The sequence below is a fragment of the Ctenopharyngodon idella genome, chromosome 11 (genome assembly GCF_019924925.1).
Source record: "Ctenopharyngodon idella isolate HZGC_01 chromosome 11, HZGC01, whole genome shotgun sequence".
Lineage (NCBI taxonomy): Eukaryota > Metazoa > Chordata > Actinopteri > Cypriniformes > Xenocyprididae > Ctenopharyngodon > Ctenopharyngodon idella.
The window spans coordinates 4454088-4476029 of record NC_067230.1 but is presented as its reverse complement, the minus strand read 5'-3'; the positions used below and the strand labels follow the sequence as shown (position 1 = coordinate 4476029).

The following is a 21942-nucleotide window of genomic DNA, read 5'->3' as shown; positions in this document are numbered from 1 at the left end:
GTATTCTCGTCACTTCATAACATTAAGGTTGAACCACTGTGGTCACGTTGACTATTTTAACGACGTCTAATACCTTTCTGGACCTCAAATGACGATAAATACGTTGCTTTCTATGGGGGATAAAAAACCCTTGGATTTCATCAAAAATGTCTTAATTTGTGTTCCGAAGATGAACAAAGGTCTTAGGGGTTTGGAACGACATGAGGGTGTGTAATTCATGACAGAAACTTCATTTTTGGGTGAACTAACCCTTTAAGGCCCAGGTATACTTCATTGTCCGTGTTCCACGCAGTCTTGTGCACAAGTCTTTCAAAGAACTCCACTGGTGAACACACAAACGAAACGAAAAAAAAAAGATTTGTGCCAGTGACAAAAAATATATTATGCACAGTCCATCAGACTGATCAAAACAAATAAAAGGGAAGTAAACTTTGTGCCTCAGTTTACAGTGCAAGACAGGAAAATGGATTGCAATGTAACATTTTCATTTGAGATCTTATAGAACATCCCATTTCAAACATTCTTCATAAAAATGTTTTTTAAACGTTTTAAACAGACACAAAAACACGATGAAGGCTTTATGCTTCTTTTATTGATAAAGAATAAATGAAGTCACCTTCAAAAGTAGTCAAACCAATAACATAAAACAAACCCACTCCAAACAAATCTGCAGTAGGCAAGGACATATGAATCCCGTTTACAAACAAAAGTGAATTTTGCTTTACACGTGAAGTAATGTTAATGTTAGTGTTGACGTAAGTGCAGAGACTCCAGAAAGTTACAGAGACAAACTGTTACTAGTATGACAATCACAAGTGGAAAAATACAATATTTACACATAAATAGAGACAGAAAGAAGGATTTACATAAACATTTATAGAAGTGATTCCGGAGAATAAATATGGCAGGCTGACCGCAACAACTCTTTTGACTTTTAGAAACCAATACCCCTGAATCAACAATAAAAATCACTTCTAAAAGTACAAGGCTGCATTACTGTGGTAGCGCAGTGCATGTCCACTTAAATGCAATGGCCAGATGTCTATAGCTTTATAAAAGCTGAAAACTAGATTACTTTAGATTATCTCATAAAACATTAAGAAATACTTTCAGTGGTTAATAATTGTGTGAAAACTCTACTCTAATAAAATCAGAATGTGTTACATAAATGTCTCTATGTTAATTAAATGCGCCCAGACATTGCCATCAACACAAGCCGTTCCTTCATTTGGTGGGTTTTGGACCTGTAAATTAAACCCAAGTGGGGGGCATGGGCTACAGGCGTTGGGCGGACGTGGTACCATAGTGTGGAATTAATTACAATACTGTAGAGTGGAGGATGCAAAGTTCAGATCAGGTGAGTTGTGGATCTGCTGAAGGTATGGTACTTCCTCTCAAAGGCAGAGGAGAGGTTGATCATGGATGGGGAATGACTAGCCTGAAAAAAGAAAATGGAAAAGAAAAAATTTAATATAGCAATGAAAGGATAGTTTCAGGGTTATTCTGAGTTATTTCCATTCAAGTCTGTAATTAGTTTAAGACTCAAGAGTGCTGAATTGTACGTGGTGGATGTCTTAACCTTTGGTGCATTTTCATACTCAGGAGTCCTTGATAAAGATTTAATGTAGGGTTTGAGTGTTCGTTGAGCTGCAAGGCTTTTAGGGTACTTTTTAAAATCTAGGAGTGGGCGGTATGAAAAAAAAAAATTTATTTTATAATCACACTATCATTTTACAATGATATAGTTAAAGTGCTATTTTAGTTTCCTCATTTTGTTTTGGAGATTTTCTTAGGTGTACATGCATCCAAGTTAGTGGTTCAACGGATCACAAAACTCACGGTTCGGATCACATCACGGTTATTAAGTCACGGATCGGATCATTTTTCGGATCAGCACAAAAAAATAAAATTGAAAGGGGTGGGGGGGGTCTTTGCTTTTATTACTTAGCCCACTTTAACTAACCCGATACCACATCAGAAACTACTAGCCTAACTAATACATTATTAAAGGCAAGTGAACGGACTATAAAAAGAACAAATACTGTACACTAATTACAAGAATAGATAAATACAACATAAAGTATAAGGTCTAACTGTAGTATTAATTAGTTTGTAACAGGATATGAGACTGGAATTACTGATGACTCGTTTTGGCAGTTAAGAATCAATTCTTTCTTTTAGGAGACGATGTGTTGTGCACTTTTAAAACTTGGCAGATCTTTTACATTCACAAACTGCTATATTATGCACTGCATGAAAGGTAAAATTTGAAAAAGCTTAATTAGGAGCACTTTGAAATAGCTCATACAATAAATACCCATTTACTAATGCCTATATTAGATAATCCAAATCCACATTTATTATGAATAAGCTTTTGGTTTGCATTCAAGTTGAAAAAGAGAAAATCGAATGAAATTAATACTGTAAGTCTGGCATTAGCATAAAAACGATTTCACATTATGTAACATGAGTTTATAAAAAAAAAACAAAAAAAAAAAACACTATAGACTCAAAACAGTTAAACTAACATTATAAAAACTGATAAATCTGACCCTAAATTCTGATTAGATGAGAAACAATCCAAAATGTAGTGCTATAGTAGCTTTGAACAAGATTTGAAAGAGATTAATTAAATGTTGTATTGAATTTACACATTAACTGAATTCTGAAGTACTTTGTCGAGCTGGGATATTGCTCTGCACAGTGTTGACATTTCCACAGTCACATAGTTTGTTACTTTTTTATTGCCTTTTGGGGAAAAAAAAAAAAAAAAAAAAAAGTTTAAATTTAGTTAAATTCAATATTTTGTCATTCATTTTAGTCTGGTTTAAACTGGCACATAATTTGGCATCAAACATGTGTTGATGAAAAACAAACACAAAAAGAAAAACGTTATTACAGGCAAAACGTTAAAGGGTTAGTTGACACAAAAATGAAAATTCTGTCATCATTTACTCACCCTCATGTCATTTCAAACCCGTAAGATTTTTCATCTTCAGAACACAAATGAAGATATATTTTTTTATGAAATCAGACTTCTCTCCCTCCGCTGACAGTTTACGCAGCTACCACTTTGACGCTTTAAAAAGTTCATAAAGAGATTGTAAAACTAATCCATATGAATTGAGCGTTTTTTTTTTAAGAGACACAAATAATAATAATAATAATAATAATAGTCACATATAAATATTCATCAATGCAGATATCAGTTGTGTAAATGGAAGCTTAAGCATGTTTTTTGGTTCTCATTCGAGAACCAATGAGGTTCATTCTCGTGTGTTACGCAGCACGTTTGAGCTTCCTCAAGAACCAATAAGGTTTGTTCTCAGGCATCAAGCAGGTTCAGTTGAGCTTCTGTTTATATTCTCTGATCAATGTTTTACAATCTTTTTATGAACTTTTTGAAGTGTCAAAGTGGTAGTTGCGTAGACTGTTAATGGAGGGACAGAAAGCTCTCAGATTTTATAAAAATATCTGCATTTGTGTTCCGAAGATGAACGAAATTCTTACAGGTTTGGGAAGACATGAAGGTGTGTAGATGACAGAATTTTCAATTTTGGGTGAACTAACCACTTAAAAAAAAATATATATATAACCATTAAAGTATAAAAAATTAATAAAAATATACAAATAAGGTCTCTCTCTCCCTCTCTATTATGTATGTGCATATTTTACTGTGCATACTGTGCATATTTTACACACACACACACACACACATATACATATATATATATATAGACACAGTCAAACCAAAACCTATTCAGACACTAGATATAATTTTTGATATATTTTACTAGTGGGTGCAGGACACTATAATTAATTTATGTAAGGACAGCAAAATAAAGTAAACTGACATATTACTGTGTTATCTGATATAATTAAAATTAATTTTTTCTGACACAGTTTAACTCTGAGATCGTCATATTTTATTACCATTTTTTTTTAAACTATAGTGAATAAACTAATAATGAATGAAATGTTCAAGGTGTCTGAAGAAATTTTGGTTTGACAGTATGTATGTATGTATTATATATAAAGACACACACACATACATACAGTATCTCACAAAAGTGAGTACACCCCTCACATTTCAGCAACCATTTTAGTATATCTTCTCAAGCCACAATACTATAGAAATGAAACTTGGATATATTTTAGAGTAGTCAATGAGCTGCTTGTATAGCAGTACAGATTTACTGTCCTCTGAAAATAACTCAACATACAGCCATTATTGTCAAAATAGCTGGCAACAAAAGTGAGTACACCCTAAGTGATAACAGTTGTTTAACCATGCAAAGCCACATATCCTATTCATCATGTTCATGTTTTTGTCTGCTTGACAGGACCAAACAAATGTGTGGATCTTGTATTAGAGCAGTTAAAATTTGGTGCTTTGAGTACAATTCTCTCATACTGGTCACTGGACGTTCAACATGGCACCTCACGGCAAAGAACTCTGAGGATTTGAGAATTAGAATTGTTGCTCTCCACAAAGATGGCCTAGGCCATAAGAAGATCGGTAACACCATGAAACTGAGTTACAGCACAGTGGCCAGGGTCATAGAGAGAGGTTTTCCAAGACGGGTTCCAATCGGAACAGGCCAAAGAAGTTGAATCAAAGAAGTTGAGACCTTGTGCTGTGCACCAGGTGCAGAAGCTGGCTTCAAAAAACAGATGCATGAGTGTTGCCAGCATTGCTTCAGAGGTTGCAGAAGCAGAAGGTCAGCTTGTCAGTGCTCAGACCATACGCCGCAAGAGCATGAATTACTGGAACCATGTCCTGTGCTCTGATGAGACCAAGATAAACTTGTTTGGCTCAGATGGTGTCAAGCATGTGTGGCGACGCCCTGGAGAGAACCACCAAGAAAATTGTGTCTTGCCTACAGTCAAGCATGGTGGTGGTAGCATCATGGTCTGGGGCTGCATGATCGCTGCTGGTACTGGGGAGCTCTACTTCAGTGAGGGAAACATGGATTCCAACATGTACTGTGACATTCTGAAGCAGAACATGATGCCCTCCCTTCAGAAACTGGGCTGAACGGCATGATAATGGCCCCAAACACACCGCCAAGATGACAACTGCCTTGCTGAGGAAGCTGAAGGTGAAGGTGATGGAGTGGCCAAGTATGTCTCCAGACCTGAACCCTATTGAGCACCTGTGGGGCATCCTCAAGCGGAAGGTAGAGAAGCACCATGTGTCTAACATCCAGCAGCTCCGTGATGTCATTATGGAGAAGTGGAAGAGGATCCCAGCAACAACCTGTACAGCTCTGGTGAATTCCATGTCCAGGAGGATTAAGGCAATGCTAAATAACAATGGTGCTCACACAAAATATTGACACTTTGGACACAGTTTTGACATGTTCACTTAGGGTGTACTCACTTTTGTTGCCAGTTATTTAGACAATAATGGCTGTATGTTGAGTTATTTTCAGAGGACAGTAAATCTGTACTGCTATACAAGCTGCACAATGTCTACTCTAAAATATATCCAGTTTTCATTTCTATAGTATTGTCTCTTGAGAACATATAATAAAATGGTTGCTGAAATGTGAGGGGTGTACTCACTTTTGTGAGATACTGTGTGTGTGTGTGTGTGTGTGTGTGTGTATAGAGCATTAAGGTACTTTAGATTTTCATCAATAGTATATATTTCATATATATTTTCAAAACTCTGTCAAATAACATTTTTATCTCTAATTTTGTTGATGAGATTAACAGTTCACAGTATATTCACCATCACACCGCCCAACCCTACTGAATCCTACAACAACAGCTCATCTTCATCGATTGAGGATAGGAAATAAATTTACATTAGGAACTAATCATTAAATAAAGGCCAGTGTTTGGCCTTTTTTAAGTGTTCTAGCAGAAGCCAGAGTTTCACAGGTTTTTGTAGTTTATTCAAGAGGGGTTAGAAGAGGCGAGAGGAGAAATCCGTGTTAATGATATTGGCTTTACAAGCTCGCTGAGGTAAGAATGCACACAGTTGACCCTAGTTAAGTGTTCACCCTTCAGAACCAACAGCTTTACCCAAAGGAATAACCTACATGCAGAGGATAATACTATATTCTCTTCTTTAAACAGATATGTGAGGGTGAAAAGGAGGTTAGCAAACCACAAACCCAATTTATTTTGCTTTACTCTTAATGAGCCCACAGATGTAACAAGCACCAGGCTGCTTTCAAACACGCACACGAATAATCCTATTACTTAGCATTGCTTAATAAGAATTAAGGTGGCCTTGCACTGCCATTGGAGGCCTCAGGATCAATAAAGGTGGCCGATGGCAATGAAGGGGAAAAAAAGAAAAGCCATTTGATGAATTGCCTCGAGTGTGCTAAAAGAAACATGCGCGCACACTCCAGTATACAGATGATACTTTATGGGTTTAAATTAGAAATAGGAGGAGATTAAATCATGGTCATCAGCCACTTTACAGCTTTCACGCCCATAGATCATGCCAATGTAATCTCGTAACAGTAAAAAATATGAGATTTATGGAAAAAAGAAAAATCACATCGTACGCCACAGTAACAATTACGTCTTTATGTGAGAACCGCCATTATACTCATGGAATCATGGAACTATAAAAGCATCTGTGTCAGCTGGTCTCATATTTCACCCATCATAAATGATCTGAGGTCTGTGTTAAAGGGATAGTACACCAAAAATAAGGATAATTCTGTCTGTCCTGTTACATAACACTTTATGTATTTTTAGAACACAAAATGTTTTAGCAGAATTTCTACGTCGTTCTTTACCAAGCAATAAAAAGTGGATGGGGACCTTTTTTGAGTGTTTCATATGAATATTATGATACATTTCAAATCTTCTAAAGAAATAAAACAGTTTTAGACAAAAAAAAAAAAAAGTCTGAAATTTAGATAAGTATGTCCTTTGCTGTCCAAATCCCAGGGTTGTTATTGTTAAACTAATAAAAATTGTTTTCATTAATTGAAATAAAGCTGAAATTAAATAAAATGGTTGAAAAATTTGAATTTATGCTTTGGCAACTAACTGAAATAAAATAAGCTGAAGTACTAAAATGAAGTAATAAATAAAATTAATTTATTTTAAATGTATTTATTATTAATACAATTAATAAAGCCAATTCAAAATATTAATAAACTCTATAATAGTACACAAATAATATTTAATGTAATGCAACACGTCAAATTTGAAGACATGACATTGATATGATGGCCAGTTATCATTGATCATGTGATGCACATTTGTCGATCATTACTAGCTACTTCAGAGGTGAGGACAAGCTAACAATGGTCAAAATTTCAGTTAAGTTACAGTTATGGAGCTTTAGTTGTCATTTGTTGCCAATCTAGACCCCCATTCACTCATAATGGGGAAAAAAAGTACATTTCTCACCATTACAATAAGTTACTCAAACTCAGTCATACAGGGTGGTGAGGGTGAGTAAATGACAATTTTCATTTTTAAGTGATCCCTCTGAACATGTCCTCTGATCATCTATAATAAATGAGTGCCACCATAGCCCATCCGTGTGCTAGTAAGTTAGTGTTGACACCATCCCCAGATACAGTACGAGTTAGTAAGTCACAGTGAGTCAAAGAGGCAGAACTGCTGTGCTCACATTTAAGAGTCCTACAGGAGGGTCTCCCGCCGCGGGGACCCAGGGAACCTGCGCTGCGGCTTTGGGGGCGCCAGCAGCTCTCGGCACTGAGCTACGGGCTGAGCCGCTGGGAGGGACAGGATGGATGGTCTGAGCTGGCTTTCGGGAGCTGCTGGTTCATCAGCTCTCTCTGGACTGCACGGAGTGCGGACACACATCGGGACTCTAGGCCGCGGGGCATGGTCCAGAGAGTTAGACCGCTGAACCACTGCACTTTTAATAGAGCCGCTCAGACTGAACGTAGAGGCTGAACGAGACATCTACACTCACATGGAGGGAAGAGGGAGATGGAGAGAAAGAGAGAGACCGCATTAACCTCATCAGGCTCCGTCGCTGCATCGTATGTCCTCACAATCACTCACTTTAAAATTGAAATAGGAAGTGAAAAATTTGAGCGTGATCTCGTTACGAACGCAGGGATTTCTCAAATATTTAGCAGTGCATAAATCACCTTAATGAAAAAGGTAAAAATATCCCTTTTTAAAGAACGAGACACCCCTGATCAGGGCTCCAGACTAACATTTGAGAGCAATAGCACCGGTGCCACTAAGTTCTACAGATGGTGGCACCAGCACCTGATCTGGTAGAGCTGGGGGGATTTTTAATCATAAAAGGTAAAGGTAATAAAATTGCTATTACTTTGCATTAAAGGAATAGTTCACCCAAAAATGAATCCTATAATTTACTCACCCTCAATTTATCACCCTTGTATATGACTTTCTTCTTTCAGCTGAACTAATTATTTTAAATAATATCCTGGCTCTTCCCAGCTTTGTAATGGCATTGAATAGTGTTCAAGTTTTTGAAACTCCAAAAAGCACATGTATGATGTAAAAAAAAAAAAAAAAAGCGACGTATGACGTAAGCGTAGCATTAGATTAGGTGAGAATTGACGAATGCATAAGTGCAGAGGATACAGCAAAACAAAATGACTAACAAATTAGAAGTCTAAAACGAGAAGTTTTAAAGTAAAATGTCAGAGGATTTTGATATAAGAGAAGAGGAGCTACGTCCTACGTAGGTTCAGTGGTCATCCTTCCACCAGAACTCAACTCTCTCGTGAACAAGTGCACGGCCGTTGCCGGAAGCCAGTGATTATAGTTTATAAAGTCTTAAATATGGATATTTATTCACTTCGCTTCAGAAGATTTCAGAAGCATTTATTAACCCACTGGAGTCGTATGGTGCCATTACAAATTCGATAAGAGCCAGGATTATTATTTAACATAACTCCAATTGTGTTCAGCTGAAAGAAGAAAGCCATATACACCTAGGACGGCTTGAGGGTGAGTAAATTATGGGATCATTTTCATTTTTGGTTGAACTATCCCATTAATAAGTGCAGTAACTAATAATATTACATGTTTATTTCTTAAAAATTCCGATTTGACAGTAAAGCACTAAGCTTGAGTTGAGATGCAGATAAAATTAACATATTAACAATAGTAACATGTAAAAACCTCATTTTTAAAGGGAAAAATGTAAATATTTTTTTATCTTTTTGGTCATCACATTAAAAATAACATTTAAATTGTATCATATTTAGAGCTTGTAAAAAGTGAAGAACTTCACTCTCAAAAGGCTGTCCAAATCCTGAAATGAATAAGGTAAAAACATTTGACTATTTCTGCCACAATACCATGGTTACAGTTACAGAAATCCCACTTCTCCAGGAAGGTCCGGGAGTATTCCACATATTGATAGCGGCTGTCTGACACCCGCAAATTATATACATTATTGCGGAAATCGAGGGAGAGAGAGAGAAGCCCTGTTTCCAGGCTATTAAGTGTGTTTTCTGTGATTTAATCAGAAGTTGTCAGCCAAGATGCATTAACGTTTCCAACATGCATTTTTGTGCGTCTCCTTTGACAACTTCTGTTCAGATTTCTTCACACTCTACATCACTTTCGCAGAAGTGCTATACGCACGAATACTACTGAATGAACCAACCCTGGTAATACGGCTTACTGTATTACTACTACGTGATGAAATAAAAAAAAAACAGATTATATTTTAATGTAGACATATTATATTATGCAGTAATATTGGGTGGGTGGGGGTTGATGCTACCTCCCTGAAATGATTTTTTGCAGAGTGGGATGTCTACAGTTAGCATTACTACATTAAATCCATGAAAATGTTGGTGATTTGTGGACTGAAAAGGCACAATGTTTCTCCTGGTTTCCACGTCAGAGCTGTTTGATCTGATATCTATTGTTTATGACAGAGAATTCTGTGCAGAATTTGAATGCTTCTCACTAGATCTCACAGCGATGTTATTAATACTGCAGTGAATTCAAACACTTTCTCGCTGGATCTCCTAGCGCTGTTACATGATTGGCTGATAAACTGTTCGCGCTGCGCAGCTCAAGCGAGAAGCGTGGTTTCTTTCCGCTTTCGTTTCATTTGCCTCTTGATGTTTTTCATATGCAACAGAAATGGCAGCTTTTATCAGATGGGCAACGTGGTGGTCGCACCAGTGCAACCTCTAACAAAATTTACTCGCAGCGGCAAAAAAGGTTGCAAAATGCAACCATTTGGTAGCAGTCTGGGGCCCTGCCAGATGCTGAAGGAAAGAAAAGCAGGAGTGAATGACCAAGGCAACCTGTAAATCTTCTGAGAGGGAAATTCAATCCAAGTGAATTGCCAAGTCATATTGTAAAGGTTCAATGGTGGAAAATGAGATTAAAATTAGCAATATGACTGTATAGGCCAATTCACACCACACAGACAAACGCCAACAAACACGTTTGTTAGGTTTTGTTGGAACAGTTTGTTACCCCTGTCAGCATTTGTTGGCATTGGTCTCGGGTTTGTTTTCACTCGAGTGAACATGTTCAATCAGCGTTTATTGGTGTCTGTTGCGGCAGTGTGAACATGACAGTTATTTTTCATAAAATTCTAAATCCAACGGCCAACTTGTCTGTGCAATGTGAATTGGCCTTATGAGACATGAATATATGTATAAAAAAAATTTAAAAAAAGACAAATATCAAATATATATTATTAATACATTTAAATCTTTTCAAAATGATTTTTTCTCCCCTTTGTCCAGCAAAAGAAATGCACCTGCCAATTAGCTTTTAGGTCATGTGTCTGGCATTGGTAGTCACTGGTCTCAAAGTCTGGGTTAAGTGTGTGTGTGTGTGTGTTTTTTTTTTTTAAAGAAATGAATACTTTTGAGGCTGGAATACACTACATGACTTAAAATCTGAACAGATTTTAAAACATTAGGCATCATACACTTGCCGACTTTGTAAACGGTTACAAATAAAAACTGTTCATCATACACTAAACCACACTACCAAACAAACATATATGTGCAGGAGATGACCGCAGTAGTTGTTGTAACAACTCTTGTTTGTTAAGTCGCAAAAGAAAAAACTAGCCAAGTGCATTTGAATGCAGTCTTGGGCTGGTAGACGTAGTCAGCAGAGCTGGGTAGTAACGGATTACATGTAATCTGGATTACGTAATCAGATTCCAAAAATCAAGTATTTGTAATTAGAGTAAACTACTTTTTAAAATACTCGTAATCAGACTACAGTTACTTTTTTATGGATTACATGATTACATATTATTTACACAATGGCAGTAAGTTGATTTTTGTTTAGCGTTTATATTTTTTTTCATAATAAACCTGCTGCTTATATACGTTCGTGATTCGAGTTTTTTCATGGGAGGGGTGTGGAATCGTGCACAGAAATCAGCAACAACAAGAATATTTGTTTTTGTAATGTTTCTGTTTTCTAAATTTACTTAATTTTAAATAAATATGTTTTAAAATCATAAGATGTGATTTTGTTTTATTCAGTGTTACTATCAGCAAACACTAACAGGTACATTAGTGTTAGTATTTTGAAGTATTAACTGTCCATACATTGCACTTTAAAAAGAATCTGTTGAGGCTCTTGTTGGTGAATAGAATATTTTTTTTTTCTTTGCATCTGTCAAAATACAAGATTATCCTACAATATATGTGACATCAAATACGGGTTAGCACAAAAGTAATCAAAATGTAATCCAAAAGTATTCAGATTACGTTACCAAAAATGTGTAATCTAAGAGATTATATTACTGATTACAAATTTTGTCATGTCATTTGTAATCAGTAACTGATTACAATTCATAAGTAATCTACCCAGCTCTGGTAGTTAGTATGGATTCTACAGATTACAACGGGAGTTCAGAGTTAGAGGTGAATGGTTTATCTTAAAAATTTTATTTATTTATTTTTTTTGTATTATTGTATTTGTACTGTATTTTACATACAATACGATACGTGTTCTAATTCTGGTCAAAATATCAATATCCTCTGACTGGATTGAATCAGTCTGATGGTAATAAAATCAAAGTCTGTGCCCATCATACACAATGCGATTTTCTGTGAAATTTTTCAACTCCAACTGCCCAAAATATGCAGACTGGTTTAGACTTTCGGCAACTACTGTCAACTCATCTAGAAATTGGGGCAAAAATCTGAGCAAAAGTCGTGTACTGTATTTCAGCCTTTATTCAACAAGAATTAATTAAATTGATCAAAAGTGACAGTGAAGACAATTACATTCTAAATGAATACCATTCTTTTGAACTTTCTATTTAAAGAATACTGGGGGAAAAAAAAAGGATCACTGATTCCAAAAGCAGCACAACTTTTTAACACTAATAAGAACAGCTTCTTGATCACCAAATATTAATATAATGTTTAAACTGAAATAATAGAATGTTTAAACTGAAATAATATTTCACAATATATGTATTTTTTTTTTTTTTTTTTTTTTTTTTTACTGTATTTGTTTAAATAAATGCACCAGCTGAAAAAAATCTCACCCATACCCCACCCCCCCAAAAAATAGGCACCAGGGCTGTCAAGCTACAAAAACAATTTTTTTTTTTTTTTTTGCTTTATTCTTAGAGTGAATTAGCCTTCAAGGAGCACATACTATAGATGCATCATGTTGTTGTGCATGTTTTTCTGAACATGATGATGGTGTGAATAGGCCTTTAAAGTGAGTGCGTTATTGATGCATTATCGACCCGGTTGTGCGTCTTTCATTCGTATGTTACTTCAATAGATTTGTGAGAAGAAAAAGAAAGAAAGAGAAAGTGTGTGTGTGGACTCACAGCCAGTGTGGAGCTGCTGGACATTCGCCCCATGTGATCGGCATCTGGGCCAGGACTCCTCTCATCTGGGGTACCATTGGCCATAAATGCCCTCTGAAGCACACGCTTGGGCGTTTTAGTGAAAGAAAACGCTCTTGTGACCTAAACACACAAAATTGCACAATTTGTCTGTGTTTTCTACAAGGCACTGGGTTAAGAATAGTTACTTTATGATGTCATTCTCAAGAAAGCATCCAGAACATTGACAGCAAGACCAAATTTGCATGCGCGTCATGTCATCGTTTTCAATAGTTTTAGGTTCCTCTCTCTACCTTCTTTGACGTCTTTTTGATGGCCCTGGACGCTCGGCTGAGCGTGCTGTCCATGTCCTTTGTGCTCACTTGGACGGAGTCAGGATCAGTGCTCTGAATAAGATCTTCCTGTTTAAGACACGGAAAATTACGTAAATACACAGCAATACTGCTGGCTTGTCAAAATGCAAAGAGAAGCATCACTGTTCAGCTTTCCAAACAGCTGGGGCTTCTTGATATTCAGAGGAGCAGAGAGTGAATGAGGCCGCATTTCACGCAGTGACGTGTGGATAGGTCGCCACCTCATGGTCGATGGGAGAACTGCAGGCCAGATCAAACTGCACTTAGCCGCAGGGTTTGGTCTGGATGTTTAATTATAAAGGGAAATACATGCATCTGTCCGCCTGCACCAATTACATGTGCCGTGGTGGACGGCCTGGGCGGGACCTGCGTTTCTGCAGCATGAAGATAAAGATGTCTGTGTCTGAAGTGTAAAGTTCAAGTACAATTCCACTCTTAATTACATTAATCTGCCTCCCAGTTTAACCACACAGGAGCATCTAATAGGATTAGCCAATACCAAAAGGCCCACACAAACCTCCTAATTTATAGCTACAATAAAAAGAAAGCAGAGCTAATAAAATAAATAATTGAGTTCTGTTCCAGGCCTGAGGGGGATGATCTAAGGAGGAAATGGCCATGTTTCTATATGTGTGTGTGTGTCCACTCACCGCATCAGCTCGGCAAATCGTGTTGGCCACTTGTCGACAGAGAGTTTTGAGCCAGGCAGATTTGAGGGTGTCTTCGGCCGTCAACTGGAAACTGAATAACAAATTCTCCTGTTCTGTAGGAGGACGTACCACGAGGGCAAAGGCGTTCTGACAATCTAAGAGAGATAAACACAAAAACACACGCAAAAAATGTAAGATCAGGGATGTGACCTAGAACTAAGGCTGGGCGGTATGATCCTTCAGGATGATATGAGACAGGCTTTTGATCAATTATCCTATCAGAGTTTATTTTTTGATAATGACCATCTGGCTGTAATTTATCACTTACATTTTGTTTGCGTGCAAAAAAGATAAAGCAAATGAAATGAACTAACTTTTCTTTGTAATGCCTATTACTACATGGTTATAAAACATTTGTTGAATTTGTTGAATTTCCAACAAAAGGAAAAAAAATTGTGATGTGCCATTTTCATGGTAATGCAATGCCCCAACCCTATCTAAAATTTTTTTTTTTTATGTTGATTGGTTAAAGAAAACATGAAAAAAAACAACACTCACAACACATTTAACGTCTTTAACTTGTCGTCTTTCCAAGCGAAACAATATTCAGTGGGAATCAATGTAGGGCAGGAGTTCATTTTATTCAGTGATGGGAGTGGACTACTGGGAAATTAGTTCATTTGAAACATGAAATGGGTTCCAGTACGAGGAGCTGCTCTTGTGGACGCACAGATTTGAATCTCAGAAATTTCCAGGCTCCAGAATGTGGTGATCATCAATAATGTGCTATTACGGTGTAAAATTATGGCCTTACTGTGTCTTTAGCTCATCAAAATCCAGTAAAGTAGGGCTGGGTGATCTATTGAATATTCACAATGATTCTGCTGGCAATATAAAATAATGCTGTGAATATTGCAAATATTTTATGTGCGTTTTATGGCCATTGAATTTCCTAAAGACCACAGAATTAGATTAGTTTTGTGATCCTTCCATTTCCTTGTTTGGCATAAAAGTGTCAAGACATGTTTTTAATAGCGTGTCTGCTTTAGACAATAACAAAAGAGCTGGTAAGTTTAATTCATTTATCTAAACTGGTTTCAAAGAATCAAATCAAAACTCTTGTTCAATGTTTGTTTACATCCTCACCTAAAATGTTCATGAAATGTTTTAATAAAACTATTTTATATATTGCTATGTTTGTGAAAGTAAATCAGATTAAGGTTTTAGTGTCCTTTGGAAGATGTTTTAGACCAAAATACAATTAATTTTTAACTACATCAGCCAGCTCTACAGTGAATTGACACACTTTACACATACCAGACTTAACCTCCCTCTCCAGGGTGCTAATTCAGAACACAGAAAACTAAAATATGCATGAGTGCACTTGGTAGGATGCAGAATGCCAGGTGGTCCCCTCACCCTCTGTGTCTTGGATGTCAAGGACTCTTCTGATCTGGGACAGGGGCATCAGGGCTATGTGTTTGAGCTGGGCGGGCGGCCGTGTCTGACCCAATGGACTCCGGAACGTGGTTATCACCTTGTGTCTCTTCCTGGCGATCTGAATATGAAGACGCAGAAGGAAAAAGCACACACACACACACACACACACACATATATATATTAAACGCTAAGGAATGTAATGCAGGAATGTAAAATGTTCTCTTCTGGAACAGTGGGGAGTCCTTCAGGTGCTTTAGAGGAGCCGAAATGTGTAGTGCAGATTGGTGTGGCAGATACGCATACAGAGGACTTCCTAAAATGAATAATTGATCACTCAGAGTTTTCCCTTCTCCCTGCTCTCATTACCAGGCCAGAGCTACAGTAGCATTGGGCGAAGAGGACCACAGCCCTGTGCCGGCACACACGAGCAAACCCCTCCACAGTGCTTAAATGCATCCCCTCACTAATTGGAGAAACAGGCCAGAGTCGAGTCAGCAAGCACAGATTGCACACGCATAAATTATACACATTTCTTTCTTCAACGGTACCGCTCACCCGTAAACTGAACAAACAATTGTTGAGGTTGCTGAAATTTTAGAGAAGAGAAAGGGAGAAAATTTAGGGAGGATATTTTATACATATCCTCCCTTAATTTTATTTATTTAATTTTAATATTATTATTATTTTATTTTAATATACATATATATTATACTTATTTTTAAAGTAATAAAATGAAAAAGTGTTTGAAAAGGTCTATTCTTGTTGGTATTTGAACTTGAACTAAGTTTAAAAGCACGTTTCTCAGAAAGGTACAAAAATATTCAGAATAGGTACAAAAATACATTTATCAAAAGTTCTGATTGAATTAAAAAAAAAAAAAAATGGTGTAAAGCAAGAAGCAACATTTTCCTGTCGCTTTGAATACACGCGAGTATATGAATTATATTTATACTTGAATCATGAATAGTGTGTTATACTAGTTGATATACTAGTTTTTGTTGAGACTTTGTTGTTTTTAACTAAAATGGAAAAAACTGCATGTTGGTAAATGCCACACTGACTTTGATTTGGAAAACAATTCTACTTATTTTAAGAAAAAAAAAAAAAACAACACCCCAAATTTCTGCATTTTAAATGGGAAATTACATAATAATTACACTTCCCAGAGAATTTCAAATAATCAAACAGTATTTTCATTCAGAAGAACATGCTTATCATAGAAGAGGTGCATTTCATAAAAACATTTCATGAAAATTAGCAAAAAGATCCAGATACACGCACACAAAAATAATAATAATAAATAACACCTAATGGATTCACAAAACTGAATAGCTCCAAAGTCATTCTGATACTTGACATTCACTTTTTATCAATTTGTTTATTCAAATGAAATGTGGGTGTAATAATAACAATATAGTGAAAATCTAGCTAGTAGTTTGACATCATAAGGCTTTTTTTTAAATTAAAAACAAGACCAGAAATCAAGACTGATGTCTTTCATATAGTGGCGCTGCTTTTGGGAACCTTCATAATGAAGAAAAGAGGGGGGAGATCTGCCTATCTGTAATATTTCCATAAACACATTCAGAAGAGCAGTTAAGGTGGAGTGACATGGAAAAACTAAGCTTTACCTCCAAACAGTCGTTGAAAAGAAAGAGTGTGACATGTTCTCCCCGATCGCAGGGTTTGTCACCCAGAGCGATGGTCTCCACCCTGTGAACCAGACTCCGGTGTGACGACAACAGATTGGCCTGCAGGTGCACACAAACACATACACAAAAATCAGTTTCCTTCTCAAACACATTTACAACCTTTTCAGTAAATTAATTAATTATAAGTGATTGGTGTGCAGAATTTTGTTCAATCAATCAGAGCGCCTGATGAACATGCTGCATTTCCTGTCTCTGAGCCTGCAGGCTTATATTCTCAGATTCCTCTGAGTGCTGTTCCTGGATCAGACTCAGGCATGTCCATGCTGCTTCAGTTCCCATGAGCTACAAAAACCAAACTGATCCAGGAAAAGCACCCCCATCTGGGGGCAATCATTGGTTTGGCAGTCCCGTCTCTAGACGCAGCTGTTCTTGGGCGAGTCTGACAGGAGACAACATGAGCTGACTCACTCTGATCGATTTAGTGGTGAGAGGAAGTTTCAGACAGCATGGCTGCATCTCCCACCACAGAAAGAAGAACAGCAGCCAACAATACAGCTTCACACTTAATTTGTTTCTCGAAGTCCACTTATAAATGTTAGTCAAGGTTATAGCAACAAAAATGGTTCATTTAGTTTTACAAGACAATTAGCGCCCTTCTCTGGCATTTAGAAACAGATAGTTTGTTACTGTACCTTTAAAATTTAAAATTTTGCTTTAAAGTGTCCTTATATTGTGCAATTTATGTTCCTAATATTGTTTTAGAGGTCTCCTACAATAGTTTTACATGCATCTAAGATAAAAAAAAATAAAAAAAAGAACACTCTATTTTCTCATAATATATATTTGCAGCATCACCTATTTTCTCACAGTGTCTAAAACCGATCAATAAAGATCGGGTCTCTCTAAACCCCTCCTTTCTGAGAGCCTACTCTGTTCTGATTGGTCAGACGGCCCAGTCTGTTGTGACTAGTCTACCGCTTAGGGGGAATTCACACACAACGCATTTTTTCCATTTCACTGCGCTATTGCTCCATTGTTTTTCAATGTAAAAACGAGCTAGATGGATGTCTTTAACCATTGCGCTCACGTCTTTTGCAGCGTCTTGTGTATGACCTTACAGCGCAAGTTGGAAACAAAACACCCATTTTCACATCTGAATTTCAGCTCCGGAGGCTTCCTCAGCACATTGATACAAACAGTACTGATAGTATCGGTTTTACCATATCATTTCAAGTCCAAATCATTTTTTAGTGTATGCACAGTGGATTTGCTTTTGCAGCACAAAAAACAGTCTTCTTTATGTGTCGACTACACAAACCAAACTCTCAGCTAGAGCTACAGTGTTTGACGGCAGGTCAAAGGAGACGTCATTCGTGAGTAGCCAATGAAGACCACAGGCTGGCATTATGCAAATTTGTTACAAACCTATATATGTTCATGCAGGATGTAAGACTGGAATTACTGATGACTCGTTTCAGGCAGTTCAGAATCAGTTGTTACATTTGGGAGACAATAACTCCATTTATTGTGTACTTTGATTTCTGAAACTTGCAGACCTTTTACATTCACAAACAGCTATATTACACACTACATGAAAGGTAATGTCCAAAAGAGCATAATAGAGGAACTTTAACATCTATATGTAAAAGACATTTCCTACCATTGGCTATGCAAAAATTGTTTAATTTTTTTTTTATTTGGGTGTAAATGGATGGTTTCAGTGTGCTCATGGTTCTGACCTCAACACTGTGATGATTTCTGAATGACCCGATTTTATAGTTTTTATCATCTGAGTGGACCGGCGGGGGAGATTTCCTTGGTGAATGTTGGAGTGTGCTTACATCATACTCTTATTTTAAAAGAGCGAGAAAAATCCCTTGGTCATAATATGGTGACTTCAGTTGTGTTGGTTGGGAATGTGAAAATGAAGAGAAGTTATTTGAGAGCTGTGACGGAGGGCTGCGATTTTCAGCAAATAACGCCTTTCATTGCAATCTGTTGACTCAAAGCTTTAGAAGACTTGGAATATATCTCTACTTGTTTGAAGGCAAGTAAATGACAGAATTATGGTTGAACTATTCCCAGAAAAGTACTACTCACAGGGCAGCCATCCACCTCATAAACAACATCAAATATCTGCTTCTGTCCCTCCGTTTTCCTTTTATCCTCATTTATGTGTCTGAAAATAAAGAGAAAGAGAAAGAGAAAGCTAGAGAAAAACGTCACTGTTTCAGTCATTGATTTCAGCTCACTAAAATAGTTTTGGCTGAAAAAGATAATGGTAACACTTTACAACAAGGTTTCATTATTAGTTAACTACTTCATTTAACATGAATTAAGAATTAACAATATTTCTACAACATTTATTAATCAAAATTAATGTTAATTTCAACATTTAAATAATTTATTATAACGAAAATTTTAGGTGTTAATCACAGGACTCACGTCATCACTTCCTTGAGAGACTCGATGGCCTTTTCAAGTGTCACTTTATCTGGGTTGTCATCTGATGTATGTTTCTTTATATCTACAAAGAACAAAATCCACAAATCTTGTTTTCTTGTGTCAGGATACAGAGGTGAAACATAAACCGCTTATAGAATAATGTTTGGATTTTCTGAGGTTGACCAACAATCTTGTTTTTCCATGTAGTGGAAAAACAATTTATGAAACAAAGACAAACTCCAAAGTGTCTTTAAACTGTTTAAATCATGGATTCAGTCAGATTTACTAAAAAGAAACAGCTGTTTGTGTGACTTTCACTTGCATCATGCCGACAGCCATATTCATGCGTTACCGTTCAGCAGGAGGGCGACGCTTGGCAGTCTCTGCACTGGGCGAATCAAAAGCTCAACGAGAGTCTGACGGCCACACTCGGGTTTAGACTGATTAATCTGGATAACAAAATGAAAGAAGATTAATGGCCTTCACAAAAAATGGCCATACAAAACCACTTAAATATAGAGTAGATTTTGACTGTACTTTTACTGGTAACGCTAAAAAGATCAGAGAATTGGCACCCTGAGGGCTTTGTTAAAAAAAGAAAAGAGAAAAAAGAAGGTCTGCCCAATATATCAATTTCATTAGAATATAAAAGCCCTCACAAACAATAAAGAGAGACAACAGTACCTTCAGGAACGCATGAAACCTTGGCTTCTGTCTCTCACATCTCACTATGGTCTCTTTGCTCATCTCAAAGAAGTTGACAAACGGTGGGTAGGCCTTCACCAGCTCTCTAGACTGAGAGAATTTTAAAAAATAAAGAGAGATCACAAAAGCTGCCATTCAGTCTTTGACTGCGTTACGAGCTTCACGCCGGAGGAGGTCGAGTTCAAAGCTTCATCACACTCACATATTTCAGGATAATGTCTCCAACGCTCCTCTCTTCAGACCAGTTCATCACTAACTCCTCGAGATCCGCCTGTCAAAGCACATTCATCAGCTAACACGTTCAACATAGCCTTTGCTCAGCGTTTTGGAAAGGTTATTGCCTACCTTTATTCTCGTGTGCACATCATAGATGTCTGGAATACTGCCAAAGATGGTCTTGATCTCTTCCTGAGCTAGAATGGGGCCGCCCACCTGCCCCTCTTTCTCCAGTGGGTATTTGAAGAGCTGAAAGAACCGATGAATAAAGGAAAATTAGATCAGGAAGCCAGGAAGGATCCAGAGACACTCACTAATGCAGCAGGACTTGACAGTAGAAGTCTGCATTCCTGCAGGATCACTAAAGGACCCGATTAGATTTGTTGCAGCACTAGACTAAACCTCTGATTTGTAGGCATGAGAGGGTGCTATTTCTAAGAGATGTCAGCCAAAGTGAGCAGACTTATAGCAGAGTGGGGTGATAGTTTTCAATATTTTTCAGTCTTCTGACATCATTTTAAAATAAACCCTAAAACTGCAGTTTATACACTACCATTCAAAAGTTTGAGATTTTTAAAATGTTTTTTTTTTTAAATATGTCTCTTATGCTTGCTAAAGCTGCATTTATTTAATTAAAAATACAGTAAAAACACTGATAATATTGTGACATAGTATCACTATTTAAAATAACGTATTTAAATAAAGTTGTAAAATATATTCAATTTATTTCTGTGATGGCAAAGCTGAATTTTCCTCAACCATTTTTTTAGGATATTTTTTATTAATAGAAAGTTCAAAATAACAGCCTTAAAAAAAAAAAAGAAAGAAATATTTTGTAACATTATAAATGTCTTTACTGTCACTTTTGATTTGTTTCTTTTTTTGCATCCTTGCTGAAAAAGCATAATTTAATTTCTTTAATAAAAATCTACTGAACATTTGAACAGTAGTGCATAAATACATTCATAAAAACAATATAATGTTATATAAAACTATAAAAATAATTAAATATATAATTAATAATAAAAAAAAAAACATTTTTAATTTAATAAGCTGTTGAACATTCAATACGGAAACAATGTGCAGTTCTGCGAGAGTGGAATGAAACTGGAAAAATCAGTCCTATGAGGACCTCTACTTGACAGCTACTCCATAAACTTAATAAAGATCCAGTGGACCACAATGGAAAGGTCAGGCTATTCAGTGTTGCCTGATGATCTGAGTCCACTGTTCAGTGAAATTTGCTGGGTTCTGATTGCGGGCATTTGATGTGGCATTTACTATGCAAGCAGACAAGTGTGCGTGCATGTGTGTGTTGTATGAGCTCCACATGTAGGGGTGCAAAGCAAAGCTCAAATGCCCATGGCATTGGTGCCCAAATCTAATTCATTTTCCCCCCTACTGGTCAGAGGCACTGGTTCAGTTTGATAAGACCACAGCCAGGTACTGTGGATTGCCACTTTCCTATGTGTGTGTGAGTAAGAAGGAGAAAGAGAACACACTGTACACTGAACACAAACCTGCAGGACCGTGGCCAGGATATCAACGTAGTTGCTCTCAGTCTGGTAGAGCTCCTTGGAGACCTGCCATCGTGCTGACTGCTTGGGAAGGGCGGGAGTTGAGCTTTTGGGGGGTTTGGCATTCTCTGAAACACATAAGCAGACATGCAGGGGTGAGCCACTATGAAT

The 21942-nt window shown here is 36.9% G+C and overlaps 1 protein-coding gene across 6 annotated transcripts in view; it reads right to left on the bottom strand.

The window, feature by feature from the left end:
• Positions 1 to 572: 572 nt before the first annotated feature.
• Positions 573 to 21942, bottom strand: part of ect2 (epithelial cell transforming 2) — a 39803-nt gene continuing 18433 nt past the window's right edge. For 4 of the 6 annotated variants that reach the window (XM_051913058.1, XM_051913059.1, XM_051913060.1 and 1 more), the window contains 14 exons: positions 21775 to 21899; positions 20384 to 20503; positions 20241 to 20309; positions 20018 to 20128; positions 19686 to 19782; positions 19334 to 19415; positions 18989 to 19067; positions 16868 to 16987; positions 15216 to 15354; positions 13797 to 13951; positions 13087 to 13194; positions 12776 to 12916; positions 7613 to 7911; positions 573 to 1438 (listed from right to left, as the gene is read on the bottom strand). In XM_051913058.1, coding sequence (XP_051769018.1) covers positions 7624 to 7911; positions 12776 to 12916; positions 13087 to 13194; positions 13797 to 13951; positions 15216 to 15354; positions 16868 to 16987; positions 18989 to 19067; positions 19334 to 19415; positions 19686 to 19782; positions 20018 to 20128; positions 20241 to 20309; positions 20384 to 20503; positions 21775 to 21899 — 1634 coding nt within the window. In that variant the 3' untranslated portion in view covers positions 573 to 1438; positions 7613 to 7623. The remainder of the gene's footprint in view (positions 1439 to 7612; positions 7912 to 12775; positions 12917 to 13086; positions 13195 to 13796; positions 13952 to 15215; positions 15355 to 16867; positions 16988 to 18988; positions 19068 to 19333; positions 19416 to 19685; positions 19783 to 20017; positions 20129 to 20240; positions 20310 to 20383; positions 20504 to 21774; positions 21900 to 21942) is intronic. The other 2 variants (XM_051913062.1, XM_051913063.1) reach the window with 1 other exon arrangement.